Genomic DNA, 26,142 nt, shown 5'->3' on the forward strand with positions numbered 1-26,142 from the left:
GTTCATTGTCTTCTCATGGTTTACATTAGGAGCAATCTTGAAACCAGCCACGTTAAAGAACTTTAGTATCGGGGCTTCCTAGTACATAGACATTCAAGTGGCATTAAATAAGCTGGAATTGACTCTCTGTTTTTATTTCTTAGTAGAACTAAAAGGGATTTAAAAAATTGTAGATATTTATTTGATCTATTTGCTTGTAGAAATAGAGGAAATTTTAAACCAGGTCATCTTAACTGTTACTGGCTACTGCTATCTGACATACTCACTTGCTTGAAGACATTTGACAGAAGAATCCGCATTCCTGATACTCAGCTCTGCTTAGTTCTAGGAATATAGGCTACTTGAATACATATTTGTTGATACTTACTAGCTGTATGTCCAGAGGCCTTGGTCACACAACCTCTCTGTAGCCTTAGTCTCTTGATCTGTAAATAATTCCTCACATGGTTTTGGCTAGTGCTTTTGTAAGCATTAAAGTACTATATTTAACTGGACCTGGACTGTTTGGTGGCAGTAGGAAAGCACAGACTATACAAAATGTGGCCTTTTGAAGTTTATACTTTATTACCGTAGCCCGAGAATCCCACTAATACACCCCCTTCTGGATCAGTATGAGCCCAAGAGAAATGCTACCCTTCTTTTGGAGGATTTATCCAGCAAACGAAATCATTTTTCTGTTCAGTTTGTTCACGTCATTTCTGGCAGTGATCCGCCTTTCGGAGTCAGGTTGTCTAGCTTAGCTATTGATCTACATCTCAGACCCAGAAAATGCATTTCGGTCTGTGATTTTCCTTTGCGTTCTGTCCTAAACTGCTTTGATGTTCCTGTCTTGTAGCTGTTGAATTGCTCCTGGTGACAGAAACCTGCCGTCACATACCCTCAGAAGCACTTTCCACTTGTTTTTCCTTAAACATAAATATAGAGAACTCCTCCTTCCCATGGCAAGACTAGTACTAGGGGCATAGAATCACTTCATTCAGATAGTTGCATCAACCAGGACTTGGCTGTTTTTGCTCTGCAAACTGATGCAGCTCCATGGCGATCAGGACCTGGCACCTTGTGACCAGCTCTGTAGGCAAGAGCCCTTGCCTCTGCCTGGCCTAGAGCCCACTCTCCACGCACGAAGCAAAAGAAGGCTGCTGAGGATCCACATTTGGATGCCTGTCCTCCCACATATTCACTTCCTGATATTCTAGTTGCACTCTGTGAACTTTCCTGAGCCGTACCCATCTAATCTCTCATTCTACCCTTCAATTTCCACTTTAAGATGTCACAAACACACCTAGATTTTGCTTTTACTGGCTCAAAATCAGTTTACATCACAAACATACCCAGGGGCTAGATCTCACTATGTGCCAAGGAATATTAATCACTAGTATCCAGAGAGCCTCCTCAACATACTTCTTTAGCCTGGGAGATAATTAACAATTGTTAGATACATACTCTCTCTTCTCCTAGGTGTTTTCCTTCCCTTAAAAACCAGGTTCCATTCACAATTGATTTTTAGTGGTGGTAATAATGGTAGCTGACATTTATAGATAGTACTTGAAGGTTTGCCAAACACTTGCCTATATTATCTCATTTGGTAGAAGAAAGGGTCATGATTTAAGGGTTTTGGCATCTCCTAGTTGCTCTTAGTAAGATTTCTCATGGACACGTGATTAATTCAAGTGCCACCTCTATGTAGCCTTCCTAATTTCCCAGGCATTAGTGAGCTTTCTCCTTAGGTTATCTGTGTATATGTTATATTGCCTCCAGTGAAGTGTAAGGCCCTCAAGGGCAAAGACTGTCTTGTTTGTTTGTCGTTGGTGTCTCCAGCACCCAGTACTATAGTGCTTAATAAATGGTTGTTAAATTGAATGAGGACAGACAGAGGTTTTGACTTCTAATGTCTGCTTCTTCTCCAGCCAGGGAGCTCACATCGACCATGGCAGTCCTATTTTGATTTAATCCTTGTGGATGCACGAAAACCGCTGTTCTTTGGAGAAGGCACAGTCCTGAGGCAGGTGGACACTGTAAGTCTAAAGGATAATGTGTCTGATAGCATCTCCTGACTGACAGGACAGGTGTTCCTATCTCTGTTTTAAAATTCTTTGAAGAGTTTGAGCATTTTGTGCGATAGAATAAACTCTCTTTGTATTCAGAAGAGTGAGAATTGAAATTGGATTGACAGAGTCTGTAAAGAACTGAGAAGAGGAAGGGGGGTGGTGGTGCAGAGTGGACACTGAGATAGAGGGTAGGTGGAAAAGAATCATAAAGTTTGTTTTTCCACACAGAAAACTGGCAAGCTAAAGATTGGTACTTATACAGGACCCCTCCAGCATGGAATTGTCTATTCCGGAGGTAGGTCATGGATTGTCCTTTTGTTTAATGTAAAAAGCTTTGCTGCAATCCCTCCCACCTTGATCATTTTTAGTTTGTCCCTTGTTTATTGCACTAGTAGTTTCTACTCCCCATTCATTGAGTGGACGTGTGCAGCAGTTGACCACCTACTAGGATTTATAAATTTCTCTATAAAGACAAAGGGAGAAGGGCCTGTGAAGCTGTTGAACAGATCTTGGGCTCTTGGCAGACTTCCTGCCTGGATCACAGACCCACTTCTTCCACTTTCTTGAATCTAATTCTCAATTCAGTAACTCTCTGCTGAGTCCTTACTGTGCACATCTTCATCTTGTGCTTCTCACGGGGATACAGAGACATTTGTGTTGGTTTTCATGGTGCTCCTAAGGAGTGAAGGAAATGTGTACAAGTGAAGACTGGATTACAAGCCACTGAGCAAATCCGTTGCAGCACAAGGTCATTGTCAGGTTGTGGCTGATGGTCTTTTTGAGGGACATAATCATTAAAGCCAAATAACATTGTATCTGGTTTCATTGTTGCTAGTGAATTGTGGTTGTTCTGAATGGTAATCTTAAGATTGGTAGAAGTCCTCCAGGGTAGAGTTTGCTCAGGCACTTCCCATTAAAAGGCCCGTGTCTTTCAGACACGATACTCTTTGGCTCCCTCCTGCATCCTGCCGTCAGTCACTTACAGTTGTCAACGTGTGATTACCTGTCATGCCTGTTGTTTCATCACAGGAATAGGTAGACTTGGTATAACTGGAATCTTGGCTTGGACAAAAAAACATTTTATTTTGTCCCTCATGGTTCTTCTTAATGTTTCCCTTGCTCATCAGGTTCATCTGATACAATCTGCGACCTCTTGGGGGCCAAGGGCAAGGATATTCTGTATATTGGAGACCACATTTTTGGGGATATCTTGAAATCAAAGAAACGACAAGGGTGGCGGACTTTCCTTGTGATTCCTGAATTGGCACAGGAGCTGCACGTCTGGACTGACAAAAGTTGTAAGAAGCCATTCCTTATCCTTTGGGTTTTTTCCTGCCTTAATGGCGCTGAGGTGCTCGCTGTGGGATGATTCCTTTTTTTTGACACACTGCTGTCTGTGGGAGGAAGTTGGTGTTGTAAGTTACTTCGGTCAGGTCCCCTGGTGTTTGCCTTTGAAGGTTAAACTTGGGTTATCCTAGCTCATGTTAAGTGAGCAGCTTCATTAATATTATATTTTCCTTATAAGCTTGAGTTTTAACACTCTTCTGTGTACTATTGTATTATGAAATCCAGGTCTTCGATTCTGGCTTCCTTTGTGCTCTCTGATGTTGATAATAATAGCTTGTGTTTATGAAAAGAGTACTGGACTTTCAGCCAGAAGAATTCTGCATTCTAATCCTGCTTTTGACACTTAGCAGAAGTGTAACTCTTAACTTCTCTGCACCTGAGAACTATTGAACAGCTTAGTGATGCCTGGAGGAATCCAGGACACCTTCGTAAAGGAAGGGAAGGATTCAGAGGAGCCGTGCAGAACAACAGCTTGTCCCAATCAGTGGCAGGATCAAGACTGCGAAATACCTAATAGGATAGTTTAGGTAGAACATAGTTTGTGAAGATGAGTTGCAGAAATAAGTCTGAAAAACTAAGTTGTGTCTGAGTTTAGAGGGATTTAAATGCCAGGATAAGGAGCTCGTATTTTATCCTGTGGGCAAAAGAGAACCCCCAAATGTTTTTGAGCAAGAGATTAGTGTGGTCAGAGCTGTGCCTTGGAAAGCTTATTTTGGCTCTGGAGGATAGATTAGAGAGGGGAGGAGGGTCAGGAATCAAGGAGACCTATTAGGAAGAAAATATTATAGGCCAGGAGAGAGGGGATAAGGGCTTGAATGAGGGGAGTGACCATGGGAAAAGAGAGAAGAGGATGGGTGTGAGAGGTACCTAGGGGACATCCAGGAGGAGAGAAGAAGCAGGCCAGTCTGGAGTCCAGACACACAGTTAAGGCTGAAGATGTGTAGATTTGGAATCATCTGTATACAGATGACACTTGAACTCTGGGAATTTGTTGAGCTTTTCAGCTGGAGACTGACAAGGAATGGTCAGGCTGGAAGAGAACCAAGAGAGAGCATTGTCATGGAGCTAAATGGGGAGCGGACCAACAACCCCATTGGCTGCTGAGAAATTGGGGGGAGGAAAGCTGAGGAAGAAACCCCAGGGGGTAGTCATTCTGAGCAGTGTAGTCCAGAGGCAAGGTTAGAAGCCAGACAGCAAAGGATGAAGGAGTGAAGAGGTAGTGAGGACATGGGAGCATTGAGTAGAGCTAATTCTTTCTGTAAGTTTGTCACAGGAAGGAAAGAGAGACATGAGACAGTTCCTTGAGGGCCAAGTGAGAGTTTTTTAAGGCTAGAGTAGATCTAAGTATGTTTATAGGCTTCAGGGAAGGGGCCAGTAAGTAGGGAAAGAGAAAAGAGGGACGAGAAAGGGAGAATGGAGTCAGAAGCTCAGGTAAAAGTGTTGACCTTGGCATGGAGAAGGGCCACCTCTTCTTCAGAAAAATGCATAAAGTAAAAGAGAATGCATAAAACCTGTCCAGGTTTTTAGATACAGAGTTAGAGAGGAGTAGAAACTTGTATGCACTTTTTTTTTTCTTCAGTAAAATAGGAGGTAAGAGTATTTGCTTAAGTGGTAGGGTGTAGAGGAGATGTTGGCGAGTTGAGAGAAGAGAAGACTTGAAACAACCACCGAAGGAACTGGGATAGAGACTCATTTAATGACAAATGGGCGAGGTCCCAGGTGGGATGAGATGGTTTGAATTTGTAGTGGACCAAATAAGTGAGCAAGGTGTTGAGACTTCCTTTGGTGTGGTTCTGCAGTAAGGATCGTGAGCAGACAAAACAGAAGGCAGGGGGAGTTCTCGAGCGGAGCATTGGCAGTGTCCATCACATGGCAGGACAAGGGGGTCAGAGGAGCTAAGGCAGAGGGCAGTCTGTAGTTAAACTGACCAACTCTAGGGGCTCTGGCCTGGGACACTAGGAGAGGCTGGAAGGACTGGATTCTGTGGGGAGAAAGAATACTACGGTCAGGTTTGAGGCAGTATAGGAGGAAATAGAAGGACAGAAAATTGTGATCAGAGAGGAAAATTTCTAAGTTCAAAATCATGGAGGTGGCATGGTTAAGAATGAAAGTAAGATGTAGAGAAGGACTTGGCAAACTGTGGCCTGCTATTTTTGTAGGGCCCATGAATGACTAAGAATATAGTAGAGTTTTTTGTTTGTTTGTTTGTTTTTACATTTTTAAGTAAGATTTTATTGTATTTTAAAATGTAAAAACCACTCTTAGCTCAAAGGGCCTACAAAAACAGGCTGTCAGAAGAAGTTTGCTGACCCCTGACCTAGAGTATGACCATCCCTCTGGGTGGTCAAGGGGTAGTCTCCAAGTAGGCAGCTGGTGGCACAGTGGAGCACAATGCTCTCATCCCTGTCTGTGCATAGTGAATTTGAGCCAAGGGAACATCAGACTCGTATCTTCATTTCTTCATTCATTCACGCATTCAAAAGAAGCATTTATTGACCATTTATATATTTATATGCCAGGTCCTTAGTTAGACTCTAGATGGCCTAATCCTTGTTCTCAAAGAATTTACAATTTAATAAAGAAAAGGCTTGTAAACAAGTAACTGACCCAAGGGGGGATGTGGTGAGAGTATAGATGGCATCTGGCCAAAGTACTGGGAGAAATTTGATGGGAGAGAGCTTGCTTTCAGCTGAGGGAGATGAGGGAAGGCTTTATGGAGGAGGTGGCCTCTGAACTGGGCCTTAAAGGAGAAACTTCATTGGGTCGAGGTAGAAGGGGAAGACGGGCAGCTAGGTGGCACGGTGGGTAGAGCAGTGGGCCTAGAGTTGGATTCATCTTCATGAGTTCAAATCTGACCTCGGACACTCCAGTATCTTTGCCAAGAAAACCTCAGATGGGGTCATGGAAAGTTGGGCATTACTGAAATGACTCAACAACAACAACAAAAGGAGGGGAATGTGTTCCATTCATGGGATGTGGTATGAATAAAGGGACAGAAACAGGAGGCAGTAGGACAAAATTGGGGGAGAGAGTAGAGTTCAGCTTGAACGGAATAGAGTATGGGAAGAGTAGGAGGAAGAGACAAGGTTGGACTGGACTGGAGCCAGGCTGGAGAGGTTATCCCGGATTACGTAGGGAGGGTAGAACCTCTCAGAGATTTTGAGTAGGCAGGTGATGTGGTATCAGAAGAGTGCACAAGCAGCACTTGGTCTAGAGAGGGCTGGATTGGAGCAGGAAGCAGCAGGTGAGGAGAAGAGATGAGGCCTGAACCCGGACAGTGGCAACAGGATTGGAAAGATAAGGGGACAAATGTGAGAGACCAGGAAGACATTCAACAGGCCTTGGTGACCGTTTGGCTGTGGGAAGGGCAGAAAGGGAGAGCGCTGCAGATGACCGAACTTTAGATGACTGAGGGGTTGGTGGTGTCGTCACCAGACATGGAGAAGCTGGGGAAGAGCACATTTAGAGGGGAGGATGAGTGCCCTTTTGGACATGTTGGTTTTAAACTGCTAAGCAGATATCCAGGTGGACAGGTTGAGCAGGCAGTTGGAGAGGCAGTGCCATAACTTTGAGGGGAAGGGTGGTGGAACATAGGTCGGAGAATGAAACGCATGTAGGTGGTGAACAGAGCCATGGGAATGGTGGGAGTCATCAAGGGGAGTGAATGTAGAGAGAAGACAGGGAAGGATCAAGGACAGGACCTTGGAGCCTCCTCAGGAATAAAGGAAGGGAAGAGGACTAATGAAAAAAACCAGGGAGGGAGAGATGGGGCGTCACTGGTGCCAACTGCTGCAGAAAGAGCACGGAGGATGGCCGTCTGTCCGGGGGCCTCTTGGCAGGGGATGAGAGTGGCCATGCTGCACGTCAGCCCCATGCTTTGTTTTTTGTTCTTTGCTGTGCTTTCTTCATCTCAGTTTTAGCAGCAGCTGGAAAATTGATACTTCTCCTTTTTCTTTGTAAATGATCTAAAATATTTTCCTTTCCTATTCCAACTCTACCTAGCACTTTTTGAGGAGCTGCAGAGCTTGGATATATTTTTGGCAGAACTCTATAAGTGAGTATACTTCCTTATTTCTTGTTAAGAATTTTTTCCCTTTAAGAGAGTCCCTCTGGACAGAAAGAACCTAATTAAAGGAATGTGCATCTAAAGATTTCTGTTGGATTTTTATTTGCTCCCAAGGCACCTGGACAGCAGCAGTAACGAGCGCCCAGATATCAGCTCCATTCAGAGACGAATTAAGGTATAGAGTTGGAGTGTCTTCAGGATTATAATTTTTTTTTAAGTAAATTCATTTACTAGTTTTCATATTCCTTGTATTAAGAGAGTACCCAAGAATGAATCTTGTTTTATGCTTTTAGAAAGTAACTCATGACATGGACATGTGCTACGGGATGATGGGAAGTCTTTTCCGCAGCGGCTCGAGGCAGACGCTCTTTGCCAGTCAGGTGATGCGCTATGCAGACCTCTATGCCGCCTCTTTTATCAACCTCCTGTATTATCCGTTCAGTTACCTCTTCAGAGCTGCTCACGTCCTGGTAAGTTCACATATTTCTAAGGTGTGTTGTTCAACGTATTCGTGTTTTCAGACCAGGGTTTACTACCAGTTTTATTGGATTGAACAGGAGACAGAGTCTGGATTTTAGAACAGAAGGGGACCCTAGACATCGTTTAATTGTAATGCAGTACATAATTGTAATACAAGTAAGGAAACTGAGGCTCAGAGAGGTTATGTGACCTGCCCAAAGTCAAACAGCTGAGAAGTCATAAAACCTGAGACTAGAACCACTTTTCTTAATTGTTAGTTCTGTGATCTTTGATTAATTTCTGCCTTCCAAATAGTCTGTGACCCCAGAAGACCTAAACATAGTGTCGGTTATAACGGCTCTGATCATCCTGGCCTTATCTATGAACATACGTGTGTGTGTGTATAAACGTGTATGTATTTGTGTGTATGTGTGTGTGTGTATAAATGTGTATATATTTGTGTGTGTGTGTATCTTATTCTGGCCTTTATCTAGGACTCTCTATAGTATACACAAATACATATATACGTGTGGAGGTGTGGGGGGTGTCTTTGTGTGTCCCAAAGGAAGCAGATTTCTTCAGCAACCACATTGTTATTGTATTTCAGGGATTGAGCAAGCACACCCTGGTAGCATGGCAGCCAATGAATGGCTAGCCTTGAGCTGGAGTTAGATGGGTTTAAGAAGAAAAATCGTCTGGACCGCAGAGGCCAACTAGTACAGCACCCTTCTTGTGTAGATGAAACTGAGGCCCAAAGAGGTTCAGTGACTTGCCCAAGGTCAAGCAGATACTAAGTGTCACAGCTGGGCTGTGACCCATGTCATCCTCAGATTCCATTGCTCTTTCCATGGCACTACTTATGTCTAAAGAGCAGCCTGTCTCAAGTTGTCTAACGTTATGTAAATAAGGGCCCAGAGGAGGATGTTTCATCATTTTTTTCTTGATCCTTACCTAATGAGTTGCTTGGTAGACTAGAGGGAGATTCTTGATTTGAGTGGGGAGAAAATGACCATGCGATGTATCTGAGGTTTAGTTATTTGGGCCCTGTGGAGATGCTGAATATATCTCTGACTTGAATGAAGATGGACTTCCAAAAATCTCACCTCCAGTCCACCTCTCGAAATGCCTCTTAAGCTAACAGAAGAGAACTAGAACAAGGAATAGACCTTGCAGACAAGGGTCTTCCTTACTAGATGCATTTGAAGAAACTAGTCAAGGAGAATTAAACCCTGTTTGGGGCCAGTTATCCATTTTCAGAGGTCCTGCACACAAAGCTTATTGATCTGTAGTCATGTAGATAAGAAACAAGCCTTCTTTATTCTAGCTGAAGGTTAAAGGTTAGCTGAAGAAAGTCACACGTTTGGGGAAAAGGCATATTTCTACTAGAGAAAAGAATAAAATGTCATGTTATAGATTTTAAAGTTTGGTAAAAAGAGTTTTTATATGGGTGAATTTTGCTTAAAACTCTCAAAAAGGGCCAAAGGGAGGAAAAACAGGATTCCAGTTCTCCAGAGAATATTCTCTTACCGCATGTGATGTTTGGGGGGTGGCAGCATGATGTAGTGAATAAAATACTGGACCTGGAGTTAGGGAGATAAAGTCACTTAGATTCTCTCTTCCTTAGTTTTCATCTACAAAATGGGGATAATAAAGTGCTTTGCATTTCAGGTGTTAACATACATGTCTGTTGTGTCAGTAGTAGTGGCAGTCATTGTGATTGTAAAGTGAGCTCAGAAGGTTCCAGCCATTGAGGATTGATAGTGAAGGAACAGAGGAGCCCTGGGGAGAGATACTCTTGCCTTGCCCAGTGGAGGAAGAAGCTGTCCTCTCTTCCAGTGCCAGCCACCAGATAGATCAGGCTTGGGTCTCTGAATCTTGAGAGTCTTAAAGGAGAAAAGTAACATCGGCTAAGAAGGGGACTAGTCTCTGAAAGACCCCTGAAGGAATCTTCTTTGAAACAAACAGAGCCCCAGCCGCCTGAAAGAGGGGGAGAATGCCCCCCTAGCCTTGTTTGCTTCCACTTCCAGGCAGATAGTCTGATGGAACTAGAGAAACTGGTTTGCTGAGACGATGGGGACGAGAGAGTGGTGCACATCTTTGAATAGGTCAGGTCCTATGGAAAAAACATTTTTCAGAACTCTTACTGATGTGGTTGACGTGCCTGCTGTATAGTACCAAGTTTGTGTCCATCTTGAGAATTTCACTGTGCAATGACAACTTACTTGCGTGGCTGTAGCCCAAGGGACCAGGCCACGTTAGAAGGTCTTTGGAAGTCATGTGTCTGAATGGCAGGAGTCACTGAGAGGAAGGTTTTTCTCACTGATGGCCAAGATGGGCAACCCGCTTGCCCCTGTTTGGGGTGAAATGCAGTAACTTTGTCATCACCAAAGCTGTGTGGCACAAAGCAGGCAGTCTGGGCATCACCACTGATGGTGCAGTCTTGGACAAGTCACATAACCTTGTTAAATCTCAGTTTCCCCTCTATATAAATGGGAATAATCCTCTTTAAATTACCTTTTCCACATGAGGTGAAAGAGGCAATAGTTAGAAATTCCTTTAGCTGTGTAACAGCACTGTTTATATGTATTTTATTATTTTTTCCAAAAGCCACTGTATTACTTGGGTGTATGGGGTCCTCTTCTTTGGCTTTTGAGAGAAATGCAGTCACCACGTGGTGCACCCCAACACCTGGAGCTGATGTTTCCTAGATGGATTTATGCTTAGTACAAAGTGAGCCATTTTTGCCTCTCTCCTTGCCTGTTGGCCTCCCAGTTTCAGTCAGCAGGAGAGCCCTGTTTTTCCCTCAACAGTAGCTTCAGGCCCTCCCCTGTAGGAGTACTTAGAAGTCTCTGCAGTCCATCATCGTGCTGACTGTAGTTGTCATTCTGCGTGGCCAGTGACCGAGGAGAGGGGGGTTGTGGAAGCAGGCACAATACGTTGGCTGCTTTCTGAGCCTTCTGCTTTGATTTAGATGCCTCATGAATCAACAGTGGAGCACACCCATGTGGACATCAATGAGATGGAATCCCCCCTCGCTACGCGGAACCGCACATCTGTAGATTTTAAAGACACTGACTACAAACGGCACCAGTTGACACGCTCCATCAGTGAGATCAAACCTCCCAACCTTTTCCCACTGGCCCCCCAGGAGATTACCCACTGCCATGATGAGGATGATGATGAAGAGGAGGAGGAGGAAGAAGAGGAGTAGTAAGAAGAAAGGAATCAAGAAAACGACGAACTCTCCAGTGAACCAGCTCTGTGGGGGCTCAGCGGGGGGGGTGGGCCCCTGTTTGGGTTCTTGGTGGGCTCTGGGGTGGGGGGACTCCACCAAAGGTACATCTGGAAAGTTTCTGAAGACTTAAAACTATTCTAATCATAGTGAGCCTTGTTTTAGTTTTCTGTATCTGCATTCTGCAGACGGTTCAGATTCCAGCAGAGTCTGTTTGAAAGAACTGAGGGTGAATTCAGAACCAACTGCATGCTGGTAGCTCCCTCCTGGTGCTGGTTATGACACCGCCCCCTCGTCCTTTCCATGAATGATGTGTTACCTTGGTCTCCATCTAAAGAACTAGACAGCAGTGGAGGATTGTGGGGGAGGGTGAGCCACAGCAGGGAGGCGGCCAGTCTGAAGACGCTGCATGGGAGCACGTGGTGCTGCCGCTCCAGACCCGTCCTTCTCAGTGCATTACACAGTATTGTATATCAGTGGGGAAATGTATTTTTTTCCAATACCAAATTTAGTCCTTTGCGAAGCACAAGTTTTCCTTTCTAAGCTTTTCAGCGTCCTGAATGGCTCCGAGCCAGTAGCTTAGAAATGCTTTTGGTCTGTGTTTTAGGTTTGGTTTGGTAGGAGCTTCCCAGTTTTCAGCACCTGACATGGGCTGCATGGATCCTCTTCTCCTTCCAATAGTGCAAGCTGCTGCACGCTCACATTTGCACCCTGACAGCACATAAGCCGACTCTTTCTCCAAAGATATTTTACAGAGTCAGTCTGAAAACCCCCCAGCCCAGCCCAAAGACTTGAATAAACAACAGCCCCTAGAAATGGGCAGGGAGGATTCCTTTTCTATCCCAACATGTGAAATCAGTGATGTTAGCGGTAGATGTAGCCCAGGGCACGATCAGTGTAGACATACTCCGCTATTCCAGAATGAAACCTTTAGTTATTGATTTGTAGAACAAGTGTAAATCACTGCTTACTGCACCCTCAGGGTCCACCCCCACAGCAGCTCGCTGGCCCCAGCAGATACAGGAGGGCTTGTCCACAGTGAGAGTCTGCTTTTTGTTTTAATATTTTCTGCTTTTATTTTTCTTCCAATCTTCTGTCAGTGGTCAGCAGGGGAGGGTAATGGGGTTAGCATCTCTAGAATTCAATAAAGTGTAATGTTTCTAATAATGACTGTGACCCTTTTATATAGTAACAACTGAATGTCTCCAGGCACATTTTAGCTTTGACGTGGCGACATCCATTTTTTGACACAACCAGATTCCAAAGGGTTTGTGTGACAAAGGAAATGCCAAATGTGTAACAAAGATGTGCTGCTGTCCTTTTGATTGATCCAGTAGAACATCTGTTGCCACAGGCCATACTTGTTGACCAAGAACATGCTCTTTGCTGGTAACCAACGTGGATTATGTTGAACCTTTGTGAATTTTTAGAAAAATAAGCAGATTAGAAAAACTGTCAATCACCAATGTGAAAGTAGGCAGCAGTGAATGGTGAGAACATGCAACAGCAAGCCGCCGTCCACGTTTTCTCATTTTGGTGAGGGTATGTTGTTGGTCAGTAGTTTTCAGTCCCGTCTGACTCTTCGTGACCCCATTTGGGGTTTTCTTGGCATTTCTTTGCCATTTCCTTCTCCAGCTTATTTTACAAATGAGGAACCTGAGGCAAACAGGGAAGTGACTTGCCCAGGGTCACACAGCTAGGAAGTGTATGAGGCCAGATTTGAACTCGGGAAGATGAGTCTATCTTCTCTGTCCACTGCGCCACCTAGCTGCCCCATTAGTGAGTGTATATGAGTCACCAAAGCCAGACGGTTTCTGTAAATAACAATAGAGGAGTACAAGAGTGACTCCAGTTTTATACTAGAATTGCATTTCTGCATTTATAGCTTATCTTATTCTGTTCACTAGAACAAGAGCTCATTACCTTCCTTTTGCCTTTTAACTTCTTACCCTGTATATTAGAGCATTCGTTATTAGTGTTAAGCTCTCCTGTTTGTTTTCACCAAACGTATTACGGATTCAGATGAGCCCTTGGCAGCCAGTCCCTATCCTGGGTTGAGAAATGGAAACAGTCAGGATAATTAAATGTCCTGGGTCAGGGAGTCTGAAGCAGGATTCTGCAGAATCTCTGTCCCCTAACAGCTCGATGCCACTTCTGTCCGTGCGTCCTTGTGGTGGAGGGTAAAGGACCCACAGAGGGAGGCTGGATTTCTGCATTATCCTCCTCTCTGCTGTCTCTTAAGGAACCCGAACCTTTAATTCCTCATCATCTGGTTTCTTTAGCAGGGAAAAAGGACTGCAAGGTGAACGTGTGTAGTTTTTTGTTTTTTTTTCTCCCAATTTGGAGGTTTCCAATTTTCCTCTTTGGAGGTGGCAGCCCTTTCACTTGAGAATCAGACTGAGGCTTCTGAGAACATAGCTAGCTGGTTATTTTGAAGCTGTTGCTTGAACATTTAACTGGAATCTCAGGCACCCCTTTCTCTAACAAGAAAACCAAAGATGCTAGACTGAACACATCGCAGCAGCGTATCTCATACCTACCAAATATTTCTGAAATCTCCAGCAGCTGCTTAGAAGAAAAAAAAAACTTCCTGCACTTGTCAGGAGATGGTTACCTCTGAGTGGTGAAAAGTGGTTGGGTTCTGTGCTTTTCTTTCCAGGTGACCAAAGCAATTATTGAATATTATTGTGGTTGGTTTATTTCAACAAAGTCCTTAATTTATTAAACTAAGAAAATTAATGCCACAGTTGCCCTTCTTCAGAGCTCTCTTGCTCTAATCACAACTATTTATTAATACAAAAGGCTACAGTGTGGGATGGTGGAAGGAACCCCAAAGGTATAGACAAAAGATCTTGGCTCAACTCTGACCTCTGTCACTATGTCTGTGGCCTATCACTCAACTTCTCTGATCCTCATTTTCCTCATCTGTGAAATGAGTGGACTGAATTATGTGATCTATCTTCTAAGCCCCTTTCTAAACACTAAACCTAGAGTGCTATACCATAAGGATTAGGTTCAGACCTCCTTGACAGATACGCTAATGCTGCTCAGAGGAAAAGTTAGACTTGATGTTCAGAAAGTCCTTTGACCATGTTTAGTGATTTCCAACTCAAGTTTATTTAAGAAATACTTTGTCGACAACTCTGAAGTCTCCACAGTTTTTATAGGACCAACAGGGAATCTTAAAATACTCTCTCTTTGACCACAAATAGCCCAATTGCAAACAAATAATATATTTAGGACTGTGCCAATGAGGTTGGGACTTTGTCTGGATTCTGAATTATGGAAACTATTTAACCGCAATTTGGTGGTGGATGGGAAAGTGGCATCCATGACCCAGAAAATATATGCAGTTCTTGTTGTAATGTTACAGAACAAATCCCTCAAGGAAAAGGAAGGATGGACTTGTTCTTGGTGGACATGATGATTACAGTCAATTTCATGTGACCATTCTTGTCTCCCCCACCCCCCTGTTGGCAGCATTAAGGATGAATGGTCTCATGGCCTGTAAGTCTGGTCTCTATTTTTATTTTCTCTCTAAGTCAAAATCATGTACAGTAAAGACTTCAGTAAAGTTTTGTGTTTAATAGAATTTTACAAGGTTTCTTGATACTAGACATAGATCTAGAAGATAACCTTATCATTTCTTGGAAGAAGAGATAATCTTTTAAAGAAAAACCTAAATCTTAAAGGACAGACCAAAGTATATTGATCTCTAATCAGACCTACAAACATGAGTTGGTAGTTTAGCCACTAGTTCTGTTATCAGACAGTGGAAACTCATGAGCAGAGGGTTTGAATTAATGAGGCTGCCTGCCCCACATACTTAGGGTGGCTTGAGGCACAGAATGTTGCTGGGAGAGAAAAGGTGCATACTGATTCTAGCAGAGCCAGAGCAATGACACCCAAAACTGAGCCCCCCTCGTCAACTGCCCAGTAGGATCCATGAAGGCAGCACAGCATCTCACTATCCCCTACTGCCAGGCCACGTGGAAGGGCTATGGAACAGCCAAAGCAGTTTTGTGTATTCCTACGGTCCAATCTGTTTCGTCCAGGCAAAAGTATCCTCTAAAGATCACCAAACAGAAATCTGTTAAATACTGAATTTGTTCAACATGAGAAAGAAGCAACAGTTATTTGTTTACAAGCCAGAGGATTTCACCATTTCTGTACCGTTTGTGCTGCAGTCCTCCATGCTCCAACATACAACTGTTCAAAACAATATGATCCTCCCTTTTCTCTGACTTTAATTTCTCATACACTAAGGCTTTACCCTAGGAAATAGCGTTTCTGATTTTAAATTAGATACACATAGTTCTCCAGATGCTCTGTCCTCTCAGGGTCCCCTTCCCTACATTGTGTCTAGACAAACTGTATAAGTACTGTCTAGAGGCTAGGCAAGGTTAGTCTTCCCACACACTCTGGATATTAAGCTGTGCAGAACAAATTCTTTCCATGGAAGATGGCATCACAGGCTTTCCTAAGTCACGTGAGTTACTGAGCTATTTCCAACGAGGACTTTTTTAAGTAAAACTTAAGGAATGAAAAGATATTTGTGACCATTCCGAAAGCTGTCTCCCCCTTTCGCCCATGAGGTCCCTTCTCAGGGACTGGTACAAAGGTGGCTATTTTAAAACAAGCCCTGTGGTTCCATCTTAAGATCTCCATCACCATTTTCTCTGACTTACTCAAGAGTGCTGTTCGGGAGACATTGTGGGAAGAAATGTGGCTCAGCCTAACCTAACACTTCATAGCTGTCATACTGGCCTATATATAAGTACTTAATATAGAGTGCTTTAAGGTTGGCAAATCTCTTTCCTCCCTACAACTGGTAGGCAGTACAAAAGGAGCATTTCCATTTTATGGGCACTGAAGGCCTTGACATGATTTACTGTGGTAACATTGTGGAGTTAGATTCCAGTGCTGTCTGCTCTCTGAAGTTAACAGAACCTTAGATAAGGCCACTGCTTACAGAACATCCTCCCTAGCATTTCCTCAAAACTTAGATTGCTGGGATCTGAGATCTGTCTACCCCAGTCATGTTTTGACACAATCAGCTATCAGAATTTTGCCATGCAGCCTTGGCTTTTACATTTCCTAGGCTTTCCTGGAAAGCTCTATTCTCTGACCTGCAAACATGAGGAATCCTGCCCATTTACTGAGACCACTTAGCCTCCAAGGTGAATTGGAAAGTGAAAACGAGTAGAAATCAATGTTTGTGGAAGTCCTGTTGGAGGAAAATGATGAAACCAGGATACAAAGAAAGCAAAAGTATTTATTAGCCATTCAACATAATTCAACTGTTTTCGGCTTTTTAATTAGGAATCATCTCTTTATTAAAGTCAATACCTTTCAAAAAGTATAAAAGGACAATTTCCAGAAACCAACTGTAGTCAATCTTTTTGCTCTGATCACTTTCACCAAAGAATCTTTTGATTGATTTGGGTTCCATCATTAGACATGCTGAGATGAAAAGATGTGCTGGGAGGGCATCTGGTCTACTGAACCAACCTCGTCTCTCCCCCTCCTCAAAAGCACATGATAAAGCTTAAAAAGGAACTGACAACCACGGTGCACCCCTGGATGCAAAGAGACATCACAGGCATCAAAGTAGTTGTCCTCACAAGTTAAAAAACCACTTCCTCTACTTCCCTTGACACATTTCCTGAGTCGATCTTGGAACCAGACAAAATAAATGACTGGGAAAGCACCGGCCAGATGAGGCAGGTTCACCGTGAAAAGGGAGAAGGGGGACAACAATTAACCTTCAGAAAAGAAGATTTCATTGGTGCACAAATCTGCTTCCAGAAGTGATTGGGGACAAGGCTGGGGTATGGGGCTCAATCAAACTGAGGCAAGGCCACTAGCTCTTCCTTAAGAAGAGGTCTCCAACCACAGGACAAATGGAAATCAAATGTAGCAGACTGCAAAGAGCAGAAATGTACATCAATACATGACAGTAGGAAAAGGAAAGGACTGAGCAACAAGAAATTGGATTCATAGGGAGAATGTCATTCGAAACCCCAGACAGATGAAAAGAGCCAGAGCAGAGGATGCCAGGAAGGTGAGCTCCATAGTCAGGTTCATGGGGGCTCTTGAAGACACAAACAGGAAAACCTTCAGGCTTAAGTTATGAGAGCAGTAAGAGTGTAAGGAGGCAGTTTAAGAAACATAAAAGGAGAGATGAAACAAGATGAGGTCAGACAGCATGTGACAGGATTATGAAGACCACAAGGGCTGATGACCTGGGGAATTGCTTTCTATTCTGATTTCCCAAAGTGTCTGAGTGCCCCCCATCACATGCTGCTGCCCTGCCCTGGTTCTAATTCAGTAAGTGAGCCTCAGGGTACAGCCTTCTTCCTTCCTCTGCACAGATGGTTCTGAGGGAGGGGGCCGTTTGAATCAGGTCTAAGTTCAGCTCCTGAAAACAATCTTGGGCTCTTGGGCAGTCCAGTGCTCTGCTCGGGATACAAAGTGGCTCAGCAGAGCTAGGGGTTGTGTAGAACTCTGAAAAGCTCAAGCAGAGCCACACATCCAGATCAGCGTGCTGGGGGTGGGGGTGGGTGCTGGAGCAAGAGAGCAGGATGGATTCTGTAACGTTACTAGGAGAAGGGAAGCACTAGACTGGAATCACATTCACCAGACTTGAAGTTAGAGGCAGGTGAGTAGCACTACTCAAGCCAGGAAACTGCCCAGCTGACTGGCTGTCAGGAAAGCTGAGCAGAACATGGAGAGGAGTTGGGATGAAAAAGACATGGTTTTAGCATCCTGTGGAACAGGCAACAATACATAGCCACCAGAAAATTGAACAGAAAATCACCATTTTATCTAAAAAGAATAAAACCCTTTTTAAACAAATCACAAAATATACAAATAAATCAGTACAAAATAAATAGGAGAGATTGTAAATCTACAACATCATTTGAATTATAAAATGCATTCATTATGACAATCAGCTTATGACATGTATACACATCATCCGACACTGTCATTGTGCTTAGTCAGGTTTATGGATACAGTCCCAAATACTGGATTCAGAAGCCTCCATCTCAGCAAAGCACATAATATACACTATGATACAATAAACAAAGACCAGAGTATGAAAATCAGACCCTAAGAAGGGTCCTCTCTAAAGGCCAAGGCAGCCTGCACTGGCCACCCTGAGCTGGCAAGGGAATGGTCATTGTGTGGGAAAATGGGGGCCTCAAAATCAAAGAAAAAAGGCATTTTAAGATCCCAGATAGGGCAAGGCAGCTTCCATGGTCCAGACAGATTCTACAATCTGAGATCAGAAAATGGAGGCAATGTTGGTTTGGGGGCTTGGCACTAGGCAGAGAAAATTAAAGGTAAGCTTGTCCAGCACAGCCAAGACGGGTGAGGCAGAGATTGCCTGATGTGCCATTTTTACAACTGCCAATATCCCTAGGGCCTAGGCTTGTTGGTTATCCATTGAATAAAGCATCATAATTTATCTTCCACCTCCACCCCACCATACACCACTAGGTCATTCCCCCACCAGCCTTTCAACTCCTAACATATTCCAAGCTAAGTCACCTTGATTGTAACGTCAGAGCTTTTTCCACTGAGCCTCAATTCACCCCACCCCTAGACTCTGAAAGCAGCCCTAATGACATGTTGAGATTCTCTTAAGTTTGAGGTCTCTCTGAGAAACATAAACCTAAAAGCAACTCCCTGAAGGGGAAGAGGGAAAGCACAGACCCTGAACCATCTCTGCAGCCAGGGGAAGACTCCTAGGAATTGCCTCATTAGTAGCCAACGGGAGACAATTCCCCACTTTGCCAAAAGGTTGCTACCAATCACTACCGACGTCTCCTAATGAGGCAAGCGTAGCCTGCAAGGTCAAGGCATAGTCTCCATCCTCAACCTCTACTCCTAGAAGAAAGGGTGTAAGAAGATCCTGGGGTCAAGTTGATGGGTACAAAATTAGGGTCTGACTTCCCTTCCTGTCTAATGAGATAGCAAAATCCTAGACTCAAGATGTAAGGGCTACAAATCAGATAGGATTTCTCACCTTCGAGTGTGTAAGAAAATAGGAAGGATGTATTTACATGATAATAAATAATAATAATTATAATAATTATATAAAATAAAATAAAGCATGTACAGTTGAGGATTTAAAGGATTCCAGAATAAGAGAAGTCATTACTCCACCCCCACCCTCCAAGGGTCTAAAGTTTAAACTTTAGAAAGGGTTTGAAACCCTTTCACAACTGACCTTGGCAACACGAAGCAATGACAACATTTGAAGATGAAGCTGAAGCCAGGCAGTATGTAAGGCTATCCATGGGAATAAAAGGACAAGGACCTCATTCACTATTCTCACCTCCCGTCTTTGGGGACATCTTAGATACCAACAGTTTAAAGGCAAAGTAGTGGTGAGAGCAAACTCCCTGCTTCCTAGTGACCTTCCAAAGGACTCCATTGATGTTATCCAGTTCCATCTGGAGAAGTCACAGTGCTCAGGTGCCCCATGATTCTCCCCACTCCCTTTCCCTTCCTGGCATTATTCACTAGTTTTGCTCAGGCAAATTCTTGGGAGGATAGGTAAGAACTGGGTCTCTAGAAATCCCAAATCACTCCATTCAGGTCTGGTTCCAGAAGGGTACCTATCAGCACTCCCTATATATCCTACCAACTGTGCAGCTCTGACTACAATGCATTGCACCATTAGTCAGATCTTGTGAGATGGTACAGATGTCTGCATGAACACAGATACATCCCAAAACATCAGCTATCTCAGATTATAGACTGTTTCCATCTGATAATTAAAACAGAATTCTGATAGTGTAGGCAGCTCCAGCATATGATGGAGAGCACAGCCGAGCTAACATCCCACAAACCAGAGTAGCAAGTGAATTCCCTAGATGAGAGAGAAGGGAGGAGATAGTCTATGTGCTGCAGTCAAGTTTCTTTTCTTGGAAAAGCTACCAGGAGGTAATGCCTCCTTTTCTGGGACTTCAGAACTTCAGAAGTCCAACTGCCTCCTCTCAGCTAATGGACTAGCACTGGCAGTCTGGAAAGATGGTTGACAGCAGTTGTCTGGGAAGTGAACCTTGAGGCAGATGCACATAGAGGGTGAAAAGTGGCTGAAGGGGATCCAACATTTACTCCTCCCCACTCTATCCCTTCTTCCAGAGAGAAATCTAGAAAGCACCAGAGCTGCACACCTAATGGGTTCTTCCATTCAGAGCCTTGGGAAAAGGCTGTTTACAGGAATGGGAAGCCTCTCCTAAGAAGGAAAGTAGGGTAGAGGTAACCCCTGCATTGAATTATGGGAAGTTCCTTGCTAATGTAGGCTTGGCAGGTGGATAACTTTTACTCCTCAAAAGGAGGGGTGCAGAATAAACTTTAATTTCGATTTCTCTAAATTTAGCTTCCAGTTTGCTGAAGAGAATGGAAATCGTGATTAAAATCAGGAGTTATAAATCTGAGGTATGAGAAATCCATCCAAGTAGGATCCAATGACTAATCAAGTAAAAAGAAAATCTGATTCTGTGAATCTCCTTCCTATCCATGTTATGATCTTATAGTATGCCAAGAATCTGTAGCAACTTAACCCAAACCCAAGACTCTGGAGAGAGAGTTAAAGTGAGTGGGGAAAACCTAATGGAGGGAAACTTGTTTACGCAGAGCTTAATGGTTTAGTGAAAAGTTCAAGGCAGGAGGATTTTCTCAGTAATGAATCAGAAGACTTGGAAGTCCTACCACACTAGCCTTGAGAGTCTAGGGTCCCCCTCTGCCTAAACAGACATTCATTGATTTCTCTCTCTCTCTTTAGGCAATTGGGGTTAAGTGACTTGCCCAGGGTCACACAGCTATATAAGTGTCAAGTGTTTGGTATGAGGCTGGATTTGAACTCAGGTCCTCCTGACCTCAGGGCCGGTGCTCTATCCACTGCGCCACCTAGCTGCCCCCTCCCACACTCCACACACACACACACACACACACACACACACAATATGCTACCAAACCTTTATTTTCTTTTCCTAATTCCTTAAACTTATTTTCATCTAAGAATAATCCCTCTCTGGTACTAGGAGTGGAGCAGAGAAAGGGATTATTATTCCAATCAAAAATTCATTGAGGAGATAACACCAATCCAGGGCAATGCTCTAAACGAGCTTCTATCAACCTCTCCTCACTGGGGACAGAGTGAAGCTCTTTCCATTCCAGACTTTTTGGGCATCTTTACTGCCAGCCCCAGGGAGCAAATCTAGCTGGAATTGTCCTTTTGGTGAACACATTCATGGATGAAATGACAAATGAGATTTGGGGGCCCTACTGCCAGTTCCAGCAGTGCTTGCCTTCCTGGCCCTAACCACAGCTACTTGTCTAAAAAATGTTACTATACGGCTTGGGGAGCTCTGAGCCGGGACCTTGTGTAAATAAGGACTTACGTGGTGGAATTTGAAGGGGACTTTCTGGGTCTCAATTGGATTCAAATTCGCATCTTGAGAAATGTTTGCCAAGTGCTTTGTCTGCTTGATCAAAGAGAAAATCTCACATCTTCACAATTATCTTTTCAGAACGACAGTGCTGGGCCATTAGGTGCAAAAGACTTGTGCATGTTGGAGTGCACCATTTTCCTGGGTCACTCAAACAACCTGGGTACCAAAGTTAGATAAGCAGAGAACAGCCACATACTGGATCCTTTCCTATGGGTACAAACTTAGGAAAAACTAAAACTCAATTTGACTAGCAATTCAACTTTCTAAGACTAAGAGCAGGAGCTAAGTGCAGAGGAAAAGGAGTAAACCCTGAGATTTGCTGAGCATTTGGGATCCTATTCCAGGTAGGGCTTTCACATCATCACAGTGGTTCATTTATGTTGTTTCTAAGTCAGAAAATCATGACCCTTCAAGACTCAGTCCTACCACCTTGCCTTGCTCTGGCTCCCAACCTATCCCCTCCCTCAGGCCTCCTTATTTCAAGGGTTTCTACTGTACATAGCCTGGACTGGGGTAGTAATGAGCCAGTCCACTCCAGTCTTAGGATCCTGAGGCACCCCTTAATAGCTCATGAAGCCAATCTATCTGTTTTTTCATTCTTCTTAGCAGACGATAGCCCAACAGAATAATTCAGGAGTATTATTCCCAGATGTTCTTGACACTATTTACTAACACTGTCCTCCCTTTCTTTGTGTAATTATTTTGTTGAAATAGATCATGGATCCATGTCAACTAACACCCAACAGAAACTGGAGGAGAAAGTCTTAAGCCAAAATAAAACAGTCCTAGGGAGGCACGAACGCTCAACTCAGTTTAAGGTGCCTCCTCTGCATCAGTCTGAGGGATGATTGTGTCAATTCCCAAAGTGGAAATGAAGCCAGAATGGGGATACTGAAGAATCAGACCTCTTAGTATTGTTTACAAGCGTTCAAAATCCCTAGTATATCAGAGGTACTTGTATATTCAAATTTTAGTATAAAAATACTTTCAAAAGCCAAAAAGAAATTACATTTGATTACCTGATCTTTTGTATTAATATTCATGACTGAGTATTGGCTTTCATTTCCAGAAAATGAGTTAGAATGATATCCACAAATACCTGGGACAGAAATTTGTACTGAAGACTTTACTTCCTGGTCATGAGTTCCTTCACACAAGAACACCAACCCAACCAACAGACTGAACTGATCCGAGGTAACAGCAAGACCACTAGACTGTAGGGAAAAGGACTCTCTTTTGGCCATTAATATGTTAAGCTTTCCTCTAGGAAATTGTGCCCAAAAGTTTTGGGCAGGGCTATATTTAGAAGGATAGAAATAGACTAGGGTGAGGTGGGGGAAAGAGCTTTGAGAGCTGGTGAAGCTAAAGTTCCAGGATGTTGGGCAGAGTCAGAAGATCGGAAATCCTCCAGGACCAACAGAGCAGCCTGCCTCTAAGCATTCTATCTTGAAGCTCAGGTCAGTCTCATGAAAGGACATTCCCAGGTGCCTATCCCAATTCCTTCTCTTTTCAGTAACAAACTGTTCTGTTCATCAATCCCCTAAGAGCCCAACAGGAAATGAAATCTTTTGTCTAGGATGGAATTTGTTGTGAGCAGATCTGCCCTCTGCTGAGGGATGTCCTCGGACCCTTTTTCACCTGAAACAGGTGGAGGCATCACATTCTTCCTTTTGCCAACTATGTGTGAAGGTTGAGTATGTCTCTGAGGGCTATCAGCCAAGACAGTGAGGGGAATCCTGGGCTAACAACCCACTTTGGGAGAACACCAAGTCCTTCCACTGGGTCAAGCTCAACTGCTCACCTAGTCAGGCAGTGAAACATTCAATTTCCTGTCACATTTTGTGGCTGAAATGATCCATCTTCTCAGAAAGCCACCCCTCCTCTTCCCCCTACATAAAAGATGAATCCAATATACCAGCTAGGGGCCATTTAGAACCCAAATGAATAGAAATATCCTTAGAGGAGGGGGAAGGCAGCTATTCAGCCCTATCACTTCAAATTGAGGACAATCAGACTTGGAGCTCATTCTGATCAAATGAACAAGGAAAGAAGGAACTGCTACATAGTTTGCTAGTGTCTGGATGCAATATGTACTGAAAGTCAATATGAAAGCCATGGTCAACACTGGTTCATTTCAATATATGGATATTGCCATCAAAAGGCACATTTTCTTTAAGCTAGTACTCCAAAGGTGGACAACTAGAAAGTCTGACCAGTCAAGCAATGCCCATTGGCCTTAATTTGACAACAGATGACGACATTTGGTATTAAATTAGAAGCAACATACATATACTGGCCATAATACACATTTGGTTTCTGGAAACCCATGTGGGGCCCAGGTTGTCCTGTCCCATAGCTCTGCAGACCGTCCATCACAGATGGCCCCAAGCTGCCCGGAGTGCTGGTGGCTCTCCAAACAACATCTAAAAGAACACGAAGAGGGAAAGGAGGGAAAACTGAAGAGCTGCTTCCCTGAAAAGTCCCCAGTGAGTCCCCACCCCCTTAGAAACCTAGACTCGAATACTGCATCTTAAAGAACACAACCCGAAGTGGAGATGCCTTCTCAGACAATCAGACAGACTTCAGTGTGCAGAGGAGACTTGGAGTCCGTGTCATATTTCTATTGAGAAGCCCCAGAGAAGATTTCCTTTTGGCATCAGTATAGCAGCATCTTGGATGAATAACGAGGTTTGGGGAAAGGGAATTAGAGCTCTTTAAAGCTGAGGAATGGGTGGGTGGTCTCCTTGTCCTCTCCCCCTCCTCTGGCAGAGAAGGGATGCCCCAGGGTTGGGAGGAAGGCTGACCTGAACCTGAGATCCCTGCCTAGGCTGAATACCAGTCTGATAGGCTGAATATTCCCCAGGCCCATTGTTCTATTATCCAACGAGTTTAAAATTCAATAAAACACATTTTGTTGTTAAAATTCCCTAGTGCGGGAGCAAACCCATATTTCCAAATCAAATTCTAAGACTTCCTGAGGGAAAGAGGCCCAGCTGACCATCCAATCCCCCTGTGGCCAGCAGACTGCTCTCCAAACCACTCCCGTTCAATAGCAAACTTGGTCGGTCCGGTGGTAGTTAAATCGACCCCCGTTTTCTTCACTGCATCCTTCAGGGTAGAGAGGGACTCACATGGGAATGATGGTGCTGCCTATCCAGGAGGCTGCTGGGAAAAAAATGAGAGATCACAGGGGTGGAGGGGCAAACCCCACCATATCAGGATCAGTTTATGGAATCACAGCAGAGTTCAGACAGAACAAAAACAACTGAAAACTCTGCAAAAGACTTTTAAAAACATGATCTCTTGAAAAAATAAATTGCAACAATTTTAAACTTCTTCATGCTTATCTAAGAAGGAAGCAAATGAACCAGGATAAAAAGTCTGGCCGGAAAAATAAACGTGATTCTATTGGAGCAGGAGGAAGCACGTGTCTGGAATCCGGCTCACTGTTTCTGGGCAGGTGGCTCGGTACCTTTGCCTCCAATGCCATCCCTTGCATTGCTTCCTCTGCTGTTCCCAGGAAGGGCACAAAGTCTTTGGTCTCAGAATGGTGCAGGAGGCAGCATGGCGTATGAGCACATACTAATGGTAGTTGCAGTCAGATGGGGAGAAGGCAGGGGAGAGGGCCAGAGGGGGTCCTGCGAAGGAGACCGAGGAGAGCAGCGACATGGCAAGACACTGCTTCAGACCATGACAATCGAGGGTGAGAGGGCTCAGGAAGAGGTCCTAGATGGCGCCTTCACTATGCAGACTGTGATTGGCTTTACTGTGAGTTACACAATTCTGTTCATTGAGCAGGTTAGCCGTCTCATCTGGCAACCCATCATGCAGCTCTGTAAGAGTCAGTTCAATTTTAGTGTTTTCGCTGTCTGAAGACTGAGGAGTTTTGTCCATCCGGGATGCCATCAAGGCATTTTGGTACTGCTGTCTTGTGATCTAGGATAGAAAGAAAAGGTGGAGTAGAAACACAAATCGGGGCGGGGGGGAGGGGGGGTGCGGCGGGTGGAGAAGCAGGATGAGATAACTCATCCTTTTAGTTCTCTTTTCTATAGAATGTATCACATATGGCCCACCCTAGGAGAGGACTCTCCTCACTTTGTTTTGCCCCTAAGCCCATTTCCTCAATGACTCCCTAGAGGGAAAAGTGGACAGCTCCTCTTTAGTGAAAATATCAAGATGGGCAGATGCCTCAAAGCTTCAGCATAAAAATCGTAATGGGGCAGCTAGGCAGTGCAGGAGATAGAGCATCGGCTCATTGGACATGAGCTCAAATCCGGCTTCAGACACTTACTAGCTGTGTGACTCTGGGCAAGTCACTTAATCTTGATTGCCTCCAAAAAAAAATCATCATCAAGGTCTCATAATTACAAGGACAAGTTCCTAGGCATTTTAAGTCACTCTCTTCAGACAAATACAGGCTATAGTGAAGATTATGTCGGGTAAACATTTAGAGTTGTATTGGGAAAATGTAAGCAGAACACGCAGAAGAAGACTGATACTTGATATGGGACAAATTGGGAC

At 43.9% G+C, this 26,142-nt stretch overlaps 2 protein-coding genes across 5 annotated transcripts in view; one reads left to right on the forward strand and one right to left on the reverse strand.

Annotated features, from left to right (window-relative positions):
• The window catches only part of NT5C2 (5'-nucleotidase, cytosolic II), a 101,161-nt gene extending 88,845 nt beyond the window's left edge, over nt 1-12,316 (forward strand). For all 3 annotated transcript variants that reach the window (XM_027851700.1, XM_027851701.1, XM_027851702.1), the window contains 7 exons: nt 1,908-2,015; nt 2,277-2,343; nt 3,176-3,346; nt 7,398-7,449; nt 7,576-7,636; nt 7,755-7,931; nt 10,892-12,316. In XM_027851700.1, coding sequence (XP_027707501.1) covers nt 1,908-2,015; nt 2,277-2,343; nt 3,176-3,346; nt 7,398-7,449; nt 7,576-7,636; nt 7,755-7,931; nt 10,892-11,131 — 876 coding nt within the window. In that variant the 3' untranslated portion in view covers nt 11,132-12,316. The remainder of the gene's footprint in view (nt 1-1,907; nt 2,016-2,276; nt 2,344-3,175; nt 3,347-7,397; nt 7,450-7,575; nt 7,637-7,754; nt 7,932-10,891) is intronic.
• Nucleotides 12,317-21,103: 8,787 nt separating this feature from the next.
• Nucleotides 21,104-26,142, reverse strand: part of CNNM2 (cyclin and CBS domain divalent metal cation transport mediator 2) — a 160,176-nt gene continuing 155,137 nt past the window's right edge. For both annotated transcript variants that reach the window (XM_027852242.1, XM_027852241.1), the window contains one exon: nt 21,104-25,557. In XM_027852242.1, coding sequence (XP_027708043.1) covers nt 25,348-25,557 — 210 coding nt within the window. In that variant the 3' untranslated portion in view covers nt 21,104-25,347. The remainder of the gene's footprint in view (nt 25,558-26,142) is intronic.

Source organism: Vombatus ursinus, unplaced genomic scaffold, assembly GCF_900497805.2.
Source record: "Vombatus ursinus unplaced genomic scaffold, bare-nosed wombat genome assembly UNPS02009205.1, whole genome shotgun sequence".
Lineage (NCBI taxonomy): Eukaryota > Metazoa > Chordata > Mammalia > Diprotodontia > Vombatidae > Vombatus > Vombatus ursinus.